This window comes from Fusarium tjaetaba (genome assembly GCF_013396195.1).
Source record: "Fusarium tjaetaba strain NRRL 66243 chromosome Unknown NRRL66243_c0000523, whole genome shotgun sequence".
NCBI lineage: Eukaryota > Fungi > Ascomycota > Sordariomycetes > Hypocreales > Nectriaceae > Fusarium > Fusarium tjaetaba.
This window is the reverse complement of record NW_023501719.1, coordinates 877-15,522: the sequence shown is the minus strand read 5'-3', so window position 1 is coordinate 15,522 and position 14,646 is coordinate 877. Positions and strand designations below refer to the sequence as shown.

The 14,646-nt window shown below is 48.7% G+C and overlaps 8 protein-coding genes across 8 annotated transcripts; 5 read left to right on the top strand and 3 right to left on the bottom strand.

Moving 5' to 3' along the window:
- Window positions 1-541: 541 nt before the first annotated feature.
- FTJAE_14023 (triacylglycerol lipase) lies at window positions 542-1,601 on the bottom strand (the record flags this gene model as incomplete). Its single annotated transcript, XM_037347221.1, has 2 exons — window positions 542-1,035; window positions 1,088-1,601. The coding sequence occupies 2 exons, from the start codon at window positions 1,599-1,601 to the stop codon at window positions 542-544; spliced, it is 1,008 nt and encodes a 335-aa protein (XP_037198968.1).
- A 553-nt stretch (window positions 1,602-2,154) lies between these two features.
- FTJAE_14022 (tartrate transporter) lies at window positions 2,155-3,824 on the top strand (the record flags this gene model as incomplete). Its single annotated transcript, XM_037347220.1, has 5 exons — window positions 2,155-2,308; window positions 2,357-2,419; window positions 2,470-2,801; window positions 2,849-3,230; window positions 3,283-3,824. The coding sequence occupies 5 exons, from the start codon at window positions 2,155-2,157 to the stop codon at window positions 3,822-3,824; spliced, it is 1,473 nt and encodes a 490-aa protein (XP_037198967.1).
- Window positions 3,825-4,249: 425 nt separating this feature from the next.
- On the top strand, window positions 4,250-5,350 carry FTJAE_14021 (D-threonine aldolase; the record flags this gene model as incomplete). Its single annotated transcript, XM_037347219.1, has 1 exon — window positions 4,250-5,350. The coding sequence occupies one exon, from the start codon at window positions 4,250-4,252 to the stop codon at window positions 5,348-5,350; it is 1,101 nt and encodes a 366-aa protein (XP_037198966.1).
- Window positions 5,351-5,695: 345 nt separating this feature from the next.
- Window positions 5,696-6,744, top strand: FTJAE_14020 (uncharacterized protein; the record flags this gene model as incomplete). Its single annotated transcript, XM_037347218.1, has 5 exons — window positions 5,696-5,819; window positions 5,881-5,991; window positions 6,038-6,073; window positions 6,127-6,566; window positions 6,670-6,744. The coding sequence occupies 5 exons, from the start codon at window positions 5,696-5,698 to the stop codon at window positions 6,742-6,744; spliced, it is 786 nt and encodes a 261-aa protein (XP_037198965.1).
- A 980-nt stretch (window positions 6,745-7,724) lies between these two features.
- On the top strand, window positions 7,725-8,765 carry FTJAE_14019 (nitrogen metabolic regulation nmr; the record flags this gene model as incomplete). Its single annotated transcript, XM_037347216.1, has 2 exons — window positions 7,725-7,766; window positions 7,812-8,765. 2 exons carry the CDS (start codon window positions 7,725-7,727, stop codon window positions 8,763-8,765), a joined length of 996 nt encoding a protein of 331 aa, XP_037198964.1.
- Window positions 8,766-8,805: 40 nt separating this feature from the next.
- Window positions 8,806-10,517, bottom strand: FTJAE_14018 (alkaline phosphatase D; the record flags this gene model as incomplete). Its single annotated transcript, XM_037347215.1, has 3 exons — window positions 8,806-9,093; window positions 9,142-10,371; window positions 10,422-10,517. 3 exons carry the CDS (start codon window positions 10,515-10,517, stop codon window positions 8,806-8,808), a joined length of 1,614 nt encoding a protein of 537 aa, XP_037198963.1.
- Window positions 10,518-11,210: 693 nt separating this feature from the next.
- On the top strand, window positions 11,211-12,932 carry FTJAE_14017 (glycerophosphoinositol transporter; the record flags this gene model as incomplete). The annotated part of the gene is made up of 6 exons (XM_037347214.1): window positions 11,211-11,416; window positions 11,470-11,620; window positions 11,670-11,763; window positions 11,824-12,041; window positions 12,092-12,781; window positions 12,840-12,932. 6 exons carry the CDS (start codon window positions 11,211-11,213, stop codon window positions 12,930-12,932), a joined length of 1,452 nt encoding a protein of 483 aa, XP_037198962.1.
- Window positions 12,933-13,162: 230 nt separating this feature from the next.
- Window positions 13,163-14,177, bottom strand: FTJAE_14016 (uncharacterized protein; the record flags this gene model as incomplete). Its single annotated transcript, XM_037347213.1, has 3 exons — window positions 13,163-13,344; window positions 13,400-13,506; window positions 13,564-14,177. The coding sequence occupies 3 exons, from the start codon at window positions 14,175-14,177 to the stop codon at window positions 13,163-13,165; spliced, it is 903 nt and encodes a 300-aa protein (XP_037198961.1).
- Between the last annotated feature and the right edge of the window lie 469 nt (window positions 14,178-14,646).

The window sequence follows — 14,646 nt, the reverse complement described above, 5'->3', positions numbered from 1 at the left end:
GTTCTAGAGAAAATACACTTCTATTACACTTTAGGTTTAATATAATAGTTCATTATGAGGCGATTGACTTTTACGCCTGACCGAGATAATGCGTCAAAATGCAAAGCGATATAAAGATGGGCTTCCCCCTCTCAACATCTCGAGTACATGTAGTTCCATATATAGTATGTTTCAATCACCAATTAACTCTGAAGACCTTCCCGACAGCGACAACAGTTTACTTAATTTTAAAAATGCCTGCAGCCATTTTGGAACCAATCCCAGAAACGCCCGATGGGCTGGGCGTAGGTGGAATCATTGTTCAATCTTATATAATGTTCTTCCTGCTATCGATTGGTGGTGCGTTGGTCTATCTCAGCATTAGAGAAAACTTCAACATGGCATTCTTCCTGGGTGCAAGCGCTATATTTATTACAGTCGCCACGACAGGCTCAACGAGACGGAGGAAGGTCAAATTGTGATGGGGCATTCTGGACAGTTCAATTGACACCGTCTCGCATTTGATGCTTCTCAGGGCAGTTTGCCAATTCGTCTATTCTATTCACCACTTCTCATACATGGTCTTGTACAACGCATCGCAAAATAGCGTGATAGCCTTCGATCCAGCCTCAAGAACCGCATCCATGGCAATGAACGGATGAGGTTGGCCCTTCATGACATTCAACTCCGCCTTGACACCCGCGTCTTCCAACTTCTTCGCAAACTGCTCGCCCTCCGACCTCAGTACATCGAGTTCACCGACGACGAAACAAGCAGGCGGCAATTTCGAGAAGTCTCCCTTCCAGAAGAGCGGACTAGCTTCGGGATGCCCCCAATCCTCCTTATTGGGGAGGTAGTGGTGTCGGTACCAGAGCATTTTCGGGGCTGGAAGAGCTGGGGAGTGCTGGTTTTCCTTCCATGAGACGTTGTTGGTTATATCGGCGGTGTTGTCCATCACGGGTACGGAGAGGAGTTGGAGGGAGAACTTGGGGGATCCTCGATCAGCTGCTCGTTGACACATTATAGCTGCCAAGTTGGCACCAGCAGAAGAACCGCCTATATCATTCAATTAGCATGAACAGCGTTACCCCAATGGAGTTGTTCTCACCTGTCGCCAGCTTTGAAATGTCCAGACCAAGAATTTCCCTACCCTCGCCCATGACCCAAAGAACAGCCTCCCATGAATCATGCACCGCCGCAGGGAACGGATCCTCGGGTGCTAGCCTGTAATCCACAGCCACGACGACGCATTTCCCCCTCGCGCAAAGATGCGACGCGATGACATTCTCAGTGTCTATTGTGCCGAGAACCCAACCGCCACCGTGGTAGTAAATACACACAGGCCATCCATTCTCTGGCTTGTCGCCAATTGGAGTGAAGCACCGAACCTTGACATCGGGGCCTTGACTCTCTTTGCGTTTGATGGAGTAGTCGACTGTACTGGCGACTGGTTGAAGAGGACCACTGCCGGGGATGAGGATACCACTGCTTCGCGATGCTTCTACTGGTTGGAGGTGCACTTGCTGTTTGTCGATGATGTGTTTGTTGTAAAAAGCTGCATATTCGGGATCAATCCTGTCAACGACTGACTCGTGCAGGGGATAAGGTGGTTGATTGCTCATATTTCAAAATGATGTTTCAATCCAGACAATAATTCGTGGTTGAATCGATGATATGAAGATACGCCGATGGCTGCTTGTGAGTGACGATGGTGTCTTTAAGCTTCGGAGGTTTATTTCATGCCCGGCCCTTTTGCACGGGTTTCCGAAATCGGGCATCCGGTGGAACCTCCACAGTCTCTATTCATCAAGTCGCACTGGGTTGAGATCGTCGCTCTACGTTACATGGAGGGAGCACCAACCTCGTGTGAGATGGTAACCTACGCTTATGCTGGTAGCACTGTGTTTCGAGTCAGCTGTTAGATGATTGCAGGGTATCGCTATCTTGATAGGTGCATTGAGTATGTAACCTCCGAATCTAAGCCCTTGCAACCTGTATCTTGTCTCCCCCGCATATCCAGTTTATGCGACGGTGAGATAAGAAACAAGATATTGAACATTGTACAAAACTTGAGCTCTGCCGCTTGCTTCGAGAAGTTTTCTCGTTAACTCGTGCAAGAAACCAAGAATCAGTCGCAGCCAATTTGGACCGTTGATTGACAGACAATTGATCGCCATGGGCGCCAAAGACAATAAAGACGATGGCATCATCGACGACACCTACGCCGAAGGCACTGGAGAGGAGACCGTTCTTGAAGTCGACCATATCGCTGAGCGTCAACTCTGTCGCAAGTTCGACGTCCGCTTGATGCCCGTTCTGGCCCTCATGTGTAAGACCCTCTACCTCACTGTTCACCGGATCATCTAACCATCAATAGACCTCTTCAACGCCCTAGACAAAGGCAACCTAGGCAACGCCCAAACCGTCGGTCTCAGCGACGGTCCGTCCCCAAACTCCCCATCGTTCAACCCACAATCTAACACGCAACAGATCTCAACTTCAAGCCAAACCAATACAACCTCCTCGTATCAATCTTCTTCGTGCCCTACGTCATCTTTGCTCCTCCCACCGCCATCATCGGCAAGAAATACGGTCCTGCGCGCGTCCTCCCGATTCTCATGTTTACTTTTGGATCCATGACTTTGCTTGCTGCTTGTACGCAGAACTTTGGTGGCATGTTTGCGCTGCGGTTCTTTCTTGGCATGGCCGAGTCGGGATTCTTCCCTTTGGTGATTTATTATTTGACTACGTTTTATCGGAGAGGTGAACTTGCGCGTCGGTTGGCGGTGTTCTACGCTGCGTCTAATATCGCAAATGCTTTTGTACGTTGCCTTGCTCTATAAATGAGGTCTTCGGCTGACAACAACAGAGCGGGCTTTTATCATTTGGCGTCTTCCAAATCGACTCCAAAATCTTCGTCTGGCGATATCTCTTCATCATCGAAGGCTCAGCATCCGTTCTCTTCTCAATCTTTGCATTCTGGTATCTCCCTCGCAGCGCAGCGCAAGCCAAGTTTCTCGGCGAAGAAGAAAAAGCGCTGGCTTTTCATCGCATGCAAGTCGATTCTTCATCTGTCGTGCAGGAAAAGTTCAATTTTGAAGATTCAATCAAGATCTTTACGTACCCGACGACGTATTGCTTCCTGTTGATTGAGATCTGTCTTGGTGTGCCAATTCAATCGGTTGCGCTGTTTATGCCTCAGATTATTCAGCGATTGGGATATGGACCTGTCAAGACGAATCTTTACACTGGTAAGAAACGCCTGCATCGTGCTTATGATATTCCACTAACGCGACATGACAGTTGCGCCGAATGTTGGCGGGGCTGTGATGCTTCTCATCTTGGCTTTCAGCTCTGATTTTCTACGTATCCGCTTCCCTTTTATCATGCTCGGTTTTGCCCTTACGTTCATCGGCTTCATCATCTACGCGGCCATCTCCGACGTCCAAGCTCAATTGCAGTTAGCATACTACGCATGCTTCATGATGGTCTGGGGAACATCAGCTCCCTCCGTCCTCTTATCAACGTGGTACAACAATAATATTGCCCATGAAGGACGAAGAGTAGTCCTCACTTCAGTCGGCGTCCCGCTCGCCAATCTCATGGGTCTCGTATCAAGCAACATCTTTCGCGAGAACGAGAAACCCAAGTACCCCACAGCTCTTATCACGACTGCTTGTTTCGGCGCGTGTGGATGCCTCATTGCGGGTCTTCTTGGTGGGTATATGGTCTTTGATAACATGCGACGGAATCGTAGAGCGGGGAGGAAGACTACGGCTGCTGATGTGCCGACGAAGCGTCTGCGCGACGGGCCAGCCGTGCCCGAATTTCGCTGGTTCCTGTGAGAGAGACTAGGAGAGGCAAGGAAACTTATGACTTTGACCCTAAAGGATGACAATATTTAGGTAAATTTAGCTAAAGTTGGATGTAAATTAGTATAAGTTTAGGATGTTTTTTATTGTTTGTTTTGATACCCTGTATCAAGGTTGGCCTGATGTTTTCTTGCTTTCAGAGGGGAGCGTCAGTGGGTCTGGGCTATAAAGAGGCAGGATCAGCACCCCGCAGCGGGTTTGGGAGAAGCGGGGGAAAATAACGCACTGTGTTGTGTCCGCATTGTACAACGTTACCTTCGACTGACGATCCTGGTAATGGAGATAACGATAAACAAAGGAAGCCAGAATTGAAGCCGAGAGATATCCCAAGTGTCACTCCAAAAGACACTATTCTTTGTCCGTCTGCCCGTATCAGCTCAATCATCATCCCCGTCATCATGTACTCGCCCAAAGTAGGCGACAGCCTCGACTCGCTCGACACGCCCTCCATGGTCGTCGACCTCGATGTCATGGAGGCCAACATCAAGAAACTCATGGACCGGCTACTTCCAACAGGACGGAATATTCGATCCCATCTCAAGACGAGCAAGAGCGCCATCGTGGCCAAGAAGCTTGTCGCTGCTGGTGCTAAAGGTGGATGCGTCGCGAAGCTGAGTGAGGCTGAGGCGATTGCTGCTGCTGGGTTCACAGACCTTCTTATCACTTGTGAGATTGTCGGACCAGCTAAAGTCAAGAGACTTGTCGAGTTGTTCAGAAAGCATCGGGAGATTAGAATCGTAGTGGACGATGGGAGAGCTGCGACGGCTATCAACGACGCGCTAGAAAAGTCAGAAATTGAGGACCCCATCTCGGTGTTGATAGACTTGGATGTCGGATTGCACCGCACAGGAACCCAACCAGAGGGAGCTATTCCTCTAGCAAAACACATCGGCACTTTGAAGCACATGCGACTCATCGGAGTACAAGGCTACGAGGGTCATCTCCAACATCTTCCCGACTTTGAAGATCGCAAGAAACAATGCCTCGAATCAATGAAGATCCTCACCGATACTGCACAAGTACTCAAGGACGAGGGCTTCAACATCGAAGTTGTGACAACAGGAGGAACTGGCACAGCGGACTTTTGCGCAACTGTACCCGGCGTGACAGAACTCCAACCAGGCTCATTCATCTTCATGGATACCGACTACCGCAATGCCATAGGAACATACTACTCCCACAGTCTATCGTTCCTCGCAACGGTTGTCAGCAAGCAAGGAGAGCGACAGGTCACAATCGACACTGGCCTCAAGTCTTTGACGACGGATAGTGGTCTTGCTGAGTGCAAAGACCAGCGATATAGCTATTTCCAACTGGGCGATGAGCATGGAGCCTTGACTTGGGAGGAGGGTACACCGGCGCTTGATGTTGGTGATAGAGTTGAGATGATTCCAAGTCATATTGATCCAACTGTCAATCTTCACGACTTTTACTATGCTCATCGCAATGGGGTTATTGAGGAGATCTGGCCGGTTGACTCGAGAGGGAAGGTCCAATAAGACAATTAGCTAGGCAAGACAAATAAATGTGATATCGCGAATTGGCTCTCTTGGTTATATGGAAGAGGTTAAAATCCTTCTTATGATTACCCGGAGTCCACCAATTGATTCTCTATTTAACCGCCCAACACCAACAAGGGTATGAGTTAGTCAACGATGTTGGTAGAAAGTGAAACCCAACCTGCATCTCACCCAATAACCATCCCTGTCCAACACAGCCGCGTTGGTCGCAGGATCAGGTGTCATTTTATTTTCGTCGCAAGGGGGCATCCATCGCCAAATTCTTTCTCCCTCTGTCATCCCCACTCGAGTCGATCACCTACTTGCGCATCACAGTCAGCAGCCATGACAACACAAGCTCCAGCTCTCACAACAACCTTCACGCCCGACAAGTCATGCTTTCAGTATTACAAGTACAGATACACAGGCGATGAACTCACATGTCTAGAAGGCGGCACCGGTGCGCCCAGTGCGTGTACCTACATGCAGCTGGGTCCTTCAGGGAGCGACGCAAACTGCTTTCCTAGCAGCTTGGAACTCGGCTCGACGTTTTATTACTCTCCTGGTGTATGTCCCAGCGGATATGAAGTCGCATGCAGTTCGACGGTCGGCGGCGAGACGAGAGCGACGTGTTGTCCAAGGTATGAAAGCCAATTGCTATTCACGGGCGTACTGACGGTGATGCAGTTCATTTAGTTGTCAGACAGAGTCAGGCTGGCCTTGGTACAGCACTGATCTTTGCACCATCGCGATCCCACGTACGGTGGAGGTGATAGTTTCCGAATCAGTTGTCGGAGGAGATTGGAAGAGGACTACTGTTAGCGGCGCAGCAGCCAATGCAATTGGTATTCCCATCCGATGGCATTCCTCTGACTTCGCGTCCACCACGACTGGAGCAAGAACTTCTGCAACGGGTAGCGCGACAGAAACGATTTCTTCTTCGACAAGCGAGTCTTCAAGTGAATCATCGTCGGATAATGGAGGATTAAGTACTGGAGCCAAGGCAGGCATTGGAGCTGGCGTTGGAGTTGTGGCTCTTGTTGGATTAGCAGCACTAGGTTGGTTTATACTCCGGGCGAGGAGGGCTAAGCAGGCAAGTATCGCTGCTGCTGCTAGGGAAGAGGAGGCCAAGGGACCTCAGATGCAGCCGCAATTGCACCCATGGGAGCTTGATAGTCACGAAGCTATGATATCGGCGGAGCTGCCGTCCGATAGTGTAAGTCATGACAGGTATAAATAGAGCAGGGCATAATAGGTAATTCTAGCGTTGGATTTCTTTTTGTTCATTCCAATTATACCCTGCGTTACCTAATCTGAAGCAACCTCTCTCATCAGCTGTCGCGATTGTTGGCACGCGACCGCCAAATGGTATTGGCGGGGACTGGGCCCTTTGATTGCCCAAAATAATATAGCAAGATGGACTCTGTTGATTGCGACATTGCCGAGAGCAACATTTAGTTTTTCCAAGTCACATCGATTGGCATGGTGGGGGTTGTAAAGCGCTTAGAAGCTATCCGAAAACCCCCGGGCGCTTGCAAAGCCAAGATGATTGGAGAATCCGTCCCAGCAATGTGGTTCCGTAGCATGTTCACCTTAGAAGTCTCTTAATTGTCGCCTTGTAAACATCAGAACGTCATACTAACCGCGAGTTTAAGCGCCCGCGCATTATTGAACTTTAATTGCATGAATATTCTCAATGTGCTTGTCACGGCAGTCGAAGCAAGTAGGCGAGCAAAGATGATCAATCCATTCCCCTCATTCTGGCGGCCCACTAGCCAATTACAGCACTTGTGACAGCTACTACCAAGAAGCGAACTGCTGGGCACGTCAGTGGGATAATTTCATCCTACAGCGTTGCTCACGCTCATCAATGGCCTTGTGCTTGGTATCATATCATCTAAGACTAAAACATGTAAGTCCATTGTATTCGTAAGAAGTGAGTCGCGTGACGAATTCTTTGACCACAAAAACATGACCTACTCTAGCGATGCTTACGCTGACTAAAAGCACCTGGACTGACGGACAATTAACTATGCCGAGCGGACATTTTAAATCCTTCTGGACATTGGGTTGTGCCGTTGATGAACTAGCGATAACTAATAGCCAATCAGGCCGTGTCAATTCAAGTCAAATAGAATAACCACGGACTTTGATAGCGGACCAATATATAATTGTCTGGGTTGTGAGTGACAGCCACGGACTTTGACGACGGACGAGCACCTGAAATTATTTGTAATATTCTATCATTCCTAGAGCGATCTAGTAATGCGCTAAGTGAGAATGAATATAAAGCAACGTCGGAATGGGAAGACTCGAAATCCAATTCATGCATTGACGCATAGCACTATCAACATCAAAAGCAATCTACCAAGCCATGTCCAAGACCATTGTTGTCATAGGGGTTACTGGAGCTCAGGTATGCGAAAGATTAAATCAGGTAACAACTTTCTAACATGTATAGGGAGGATCCGTGGCTCAAACATTCCTCAAGCTCCACGGATGGAATGTCCGCGGCGTCACACGCAACCCTGAAGGAGAGTCCGCGAAGGGGCTCAGGTCCGAAGGTGTTGAGATCGTCCAAGGCGATCTAGATGATAAGGAATCCTTGGTCCAGGCATTCAAGGGTGCTCACGTTATTTTCTCCAACACTGATTTCTTTACCCATCTTCAGCAAGCAATGGCCCAACCCGATATAACAAAGAACCGTACGACCCTCGAGTACTCCTATGATCGAGAAGTGGCTCAAGGCATCAGAATCGCAGAAGCAGCAGCCGAGCCCTCGGTCATCAAGACTCTAGAGCGCTTCGTAATGTCAACACTTAGCCACGCCACCAAGTGGAGTGGGGGGAAGTACACAAAGGTCTATCATTTTGACAGCAAAGCCGCAATGATCAAGGCTACTGAGGAAAGTTTCCCGGAAGTAGCAGCCCGAATGAGCACTGTGACTATCGGGCACTACGTTACAGTCTGGAAGCTTTTTGACAGACTAGCTCCCAAGCTTCAGCCGGATGGTAGTTATCTAATGGCCAGAAACACACCGTCGGATTTCAAGATGCCGTTCATCGTCGCAGAGAGAGATACAGGTAGCTTTGTCAAGGCCTTGGTTGACCTGCCGCCTAACAAACATATTCTGGGCGTCTCGGAGGAGGTGACCTTGCCTGAATGGGTGGAGACATGGGGACGTGTCAATGGCGTGAAAGCGACGTACAAGGAGATTTCACGAGAGGAATTGTTCGAAGGCGTTCCAGAGGACTTTGCCAATGAGATTGGGGATGCTTTCGATTACTTCCATGAATTCGGTTTATCTGGTGGAGATCCAGCAGTGCTGCGTCCTGACCAGCTTGGGGTTAAGATCCCGGTCACGTCGATGGAGGAGTATATCAGAAGTGAAGACTGGTCTACAGTTATCCAGTAGTCTTACATACATGCAATTCCCTGTTTGTAACGCGAAACGTTTAATATCGTTGAGATTCCCAATCGTATCCCCATACCTTGACACAATCTACAACTAGGTCATAATGGACAAGTAGTCTGCCTGCTTGTGTAGTGTCAAACGTGACCTTTCCGAATTTCGAAGAGCCCCAGGGATGTGAGTAAACTGACACATCAGTGTCCTCTATCTCCTTGTGAAACCTATCGAACGGTTCGTAGAACTGGTTCAATGGCGAAGTGGAGAACTCGATAACTGGCTTGTCACCTTTGGCCTTTGCAGGGAACAATGTTGTAGCATGTTCATGGCGATCCTATGATGCGTTAGCTTCCCCCATTTAAGCGTGACGAAGTAAGCTTACACCACTGAGAATAACAGCGCCGCCGTTCTGCTTCATCATATCCAGAATAGAATCCCGCTCCCAGAGAAAGCCTGACCAACTGTCCGCCGAGTCTGGTCCCCTCCAATTCCTCGTAAAAGGCACGCTGCTGACTACGACTTTCCAATCAGACTCGGATGTGAGCCACTCTTTCAAAGCAGCAAGCTGGGCTGCACCGAGCATTGTTTTCTCGGGCCCATCAGCCATTGCATTGTCGGACCGATATCGCCTGGTATCAAGGATAAAGAATGCTACTCCTTGATATCGAAAGGTATAATACGTCTTGTCTGCGCCATACTCTGAAAGTGGGTTCGCGTTTCCATGGTAGTTCCAGAATGGCTGCATCGCCGTCTTGTAAAGCCCCGTGTCATTACCTGCCCAGTCATTGATAATCTCGTGATCGTCATAGACATGTATCCAAGGGGTTGAACGAAGCTGAGAAGACCAGGAAGGGGAGGCATATACCTGGCGATATGCCGCCGAGTATGCATCAGCATCCCACCCTAACGGAATGGGGAGATCGATGTAGATAAAGTCGCCGAGAAATAGTACCATATCCACTGGACTCTCTGAAAGGTAGTTGCTTAGGTGTTCAAGCCCTTTGATTCGAAGACCATGGTCTAAAGGGTTGTACGGGTAGAATGGCTTGATGCAGCTTGATGAAACAAGACTCCAAGGCTTCAGCCCGGTGCCTGGTTGAGACAAGGTTCGAAACGAGCCAGAATGGCTTGCATTGGTTGAGTATGTGTAAGAAGTGTTTGGCTTGAGACCTTCTATAAGGGCTGTCCCGACATAATCCGAATCTGGACTCAATAAGACGGATATGAGTCTTTCGGTGCCTGCTTGCTCATCATAACCTGAAGTGACTCGGATCTCAACATAATCGGAGATAGGGGCCCTCAATACAATCCGAGCCGTCGAGTGATCAACAAACCCCATACGAGAGAAGAACAATTCATCACTTTGATGCAGAAGTTGGCCTCTGAAGAGAAAGTCGAGAACAGCAACAAGACACGCCAAATTGATAAGGAAGCCGCTCAACGTGAACAAAGGCCTGCCTCTATCAACGATAGCAAGCACTGGGGCGGAAATTATGTGTCTTTTGAGCCGAGGCTTGCTGTATTTCAGCAGAGCTAGCTCTGCGCTGAATGCAATCAGAAATATGATAAAGCTCCCATAGATTCGATCCAGATATCGTTTCCCGATGGGGTGCTGTAACATGTCAACAGGTGACCATCGATAATCGTAGGGAATGAACTTACGAAACGGACAAACAGAACTGAAGTAGAGCGCAAGGTGAATGACGCAGCTGCAATCACAGCGTCGAGTACATTTACTACCAGCGACGAGTTAATCATGGCTCTACTCTCCTGTTGTCTTGATTCTCATAGTCTCCCTCTCTCTAAGGGGAATATATTGGTTAAACATGGATGCTTTATCACAGTGATAACAAGGGGTTGCATCCGTTATTTTCTCGCTATCCACCAAGACACCCAGGATCCTGATTCAATAGAATGATCCTATCTCCTAGTAAAGTGGACCCCGAAATCCTTCGTTACATCCAAAGTCAATTTAATCAGAGTTAACCTAAGGTCTTACCTCTTCGATAAGCTTACCCAGCCCACGTGCGGTGAACGATCCACTTTATACGGAACCCAACTGCCGGGCCAAGATGTCTACACGGCGCCACTAACGGCTTGAGGCTCCATTATCACCGGCACGTAAAACCCGGTTGTTTGGGTTGGCCGAACCCACGTGCTTATTGACTGTGTCCAAGTCGTTGATGCTGTCATTCTTCCTTGTAATATCGGAGAACTTTGGGTATGATTTTATCCATTCGTGTAGCACCATAGATTCTTTGACAGGATATGGTCTGGACAATTCGGTAGAGGGCTTGATGTCACCGATGGACACCCAGACGCCTTAGAACTACGTTGCATTGAAGGATTCAGAGTTTATATAAGACCTGGACTCTGCCTACTTGTTACATTGCGTAGTCCGTCAGCACGATTATCACTTCCCTCTGCTCTTGCAGCGTTTGAGGTTCAGCCATGTCTGACGACAACAAGAACGAGATGCCTAGAGACAAGACCATCATCGTATCGTCAGATGAGAGCATCTCTGCTGAGATCGAGACCAATGAACTTGTTCAGCGTACGCCTACTCAGCTCGACGTCTTGGTCCAGGGAGTTGCTCTCTTCTCTGATGGCTACAACATCCAGATCATCGGGTACATGAACACTGTTCTAGCCAAGCTGTAAGTCATACAACTATCCTCACCTGATGCCTTCAGTTGTTGACGAACTATAGATACCCGAAGCAGATGACGGCCGAAGTCAAGACCAGGTTGTCCAACTCTATCCTCATTGGCGACATCTTCGGTATGCTCCTCTTTGGCCTCTGCATTGACCGGTTCGGTCGACGTGTTGGAATATACTTGACAACGCTATTCTTGGTTCTGGTATGTATCTTTGTGTCCACTCAGAAGCAAAGTCTGATAAATAGCGTAGGGTATCGTCATCGCCACTGCAGCACATGGCGTCACTGTGGAGGGTATGTTTTGGATGATGGTAATCGGCCGCGGTGTCGCTGGTGTTGGAGCAGGTATGTCTGTTGGGTCCCTACAATGGCATCAAAGCTCGTCATGAGTTGCTAACTTCTTAGGTGGTGAGTATACCGTGTGCACTTCGCAAGCCGTAGAGTGCGCCGATAGTACCGAGGCTATGCGAAAGCGACGTGGTATGCTTGTTGCTGTCGCCACAAACGCTGCCATTATCTCCGGTTTCGTGGCCTCGAGTATCGTGTCTCTCATTGTCATTACCGCGTATAAAGGCGTTCCCCACGATGGCATCTGGCGCATCTGCTTCGGAATTGGCATCATTGTGAGTCTTCCTTCCTGCACCAATTGATATCCAGGACTCACTTATATAAGCTTCCACTGGGCATCTTCTTCTTCCGCCTTCGCTTGATGGACTCCACACAGTATAAGAGGCATGCCATTCAGCACAAGATACCATACAAGCTTGCCATAAAGTATTACTGGAAGCCTCTTCTTGGTTGCTGCTCTGCCTGGTTCCTCTACGACGCCGTGGTGTACCCTTTCAATCTTTTGGCACCAACTCTAGTCGCAGGCTTCTCGGACAATCAGACGATGCAAGAGTCTATTGGCTGGTCAGCACTGATCAACTTCTTCGCACTTCCCGGTGCATTCATCGGAGCCCTAGTCATGGACCGTATTGGCCGCCGTCAAACGTATGCATTTGGCTGGTCTATAGTCTGCGTGTTTGGCTTCGTCATCGGAGGCACCATGTACCCTCTCAACAGCCCTTCAGCCTTCCCAGCCTTTGCCACGCTCTATGGACTCTTCCAAACCTTTTTGTCTGTAGGTCCTGGAGATTGTAACTTCCTAGTCAGCAGCGAAAGTTTTCCTACGCCGCTGAGAGGCCACTTTCTTGGGTTTGCCGCGGCCATTGGTAAGGTTGGTGCTGCGGTCGGTACCCAGGCGCTGAGCAAGTGTCTCGTCAGCTTTGACGACAAGCTCAAGGGACAGCAAGTTGTTTTTCTCATTGGTAGTGCTATTTCCGCAGTGGGAGTTCTGTGCGTTTGGTTCTTGATCCCAAATGTAGCTCGCTTCTCCAAATCCCCAAATTGATTTGTAGTGGTACTAACATGTCATTCAGCATCCCAAGACGCTCGAAGAGGAGGACGCTCGTTTCAAAGCTTATTTGGAGGAGAATGGCTACGATACCAGCCAAATGGGGTTGAAAGGGTGAGCTCAATGGAAAAGATTATACTACAGAATAGTGAATTTAGTTATAGGTAGGGACCTCACTTAACTTATTAAGGCTATTTATACGTATACTATAGCAATTTAAAAAGTCTTAAATAAACAAAAGTCATGTCTTAAAACTCTCTACTTGGCTAGGCATAAGCGCAATCTGCCAATCTACTGTCTCTCTCCTATCACTTCACAAGTCCTCAGCAATATCGACATGCAAGTAACCTAGTCGAAGGTGATATCGAAAGGTACGCGGACAGTTCCATCTGACGGAATAGGCTCGCTGTATGTCAGGTCGGAGCATTTCGCGTTGCAGCCGACAATGTGGTTGACAGGAATGGCAATGCTGAACTCGGCCTGGCCGCGAACATAGCGTCCATTGGCGTTGAGGGTTTGCTGCTGAACCTCTGTACGTGTCTGTCAGTTCACATTTATCTGCCGAGACATCTTGTTTGCACTTACCAACATCAGTCTTTCCGACGCAAACCCGATCCATGTGGCCCCAAATTCGCTTTGTACGGTCGGCAAACCAGACCTGGTGGCAGTCCTGATCATCCCACTGGCAGGTGCTGAATCCTCATAGTCAGCAAGAAGGTTTAGGGCACGCAGAGTATGTGTCTACTTACTTGGTAGTCGAATCAGTGGTGCAAATCATGGTCGTATCACTATTCACGTCCGTGTGTTGATAGTTGATGCTCGATCCCAACGAGACCTTCGCCTCAGTATTCGGAATAGCGAATTCCAAGGCTGCATCCAGGGCCTTGAAATCAACACCGTTGCTGGAAGAATGAGTGTAGGAAGTGCAGCTCTGTTTAATTTGAGCGACGTTGGAGTTGCAGATAGAAGTCGACTTGCAGTCAATTGCCGCTCCAGAATTTTGCCAGCTAGAATACTCGACAGCAGACTCGACGAACCAGTACTCAGTCCAGCAATGATCACTGTTGTGGCCTGTAGTACATGCGTCATCTTTGCCGCTCTTAGGGAGCTTCACACCTTGGTCAACACCATAGCCGGTCTGCTTGGGAATCATGAAGCTGGGATCTTCACTGCTGCAATCAGGAATCTCGTCGCGATAGACCTTTGCGTCGATGCGCTTGACGAGGGAGTCGAGAGTCTCGCCTCGAGCTTCGAGATCACCGAGGATGTTATGAAGAGCACGCTCGTCAATAGGCTCACGCTTTGCGGGCATCGCAGCCGCAAAAGACACGAAGGCGAAGGGAACAACTTTGTCGAAGCGCATGGTGAAGGATGGGAAGAAGAGTGATTGTTTTGGCTGTCAATGACTTGTCAAGAAAAGGATGCAGAAGAGGATGCAGTGATGCAATGATGAGAGCTTTCCAATTTTGAGAGGGAAGCCCATCTTAAATACGTTTATCCTTTGTAAGGGCCCAAAGCTATCACATGATGGACAAGTCGATTTCTATTCTCATGAGTTCGCAGCTTGCTTGCTAAGCCTCACGTTGCATGATGAGTGCCCTGAAATCGTTAGGGCCTCCATTACAATCGCTCTTACAGGAATGCTCTATTCAGAAAACCGGGAGCCAATTCCTGCAGGAGTTGAGACCGAGACTCAGAGGCAGCAAGACTAGGCTTCCACAGAATACCTGCCTGTTTAGCCATAGACAACGTGGGGGCGATAATCCTACAACTCGCAAAGTACGCCTTGTTAAAGTGTGCATTAGCACAAACTATGTTCAAAATGAGACGAA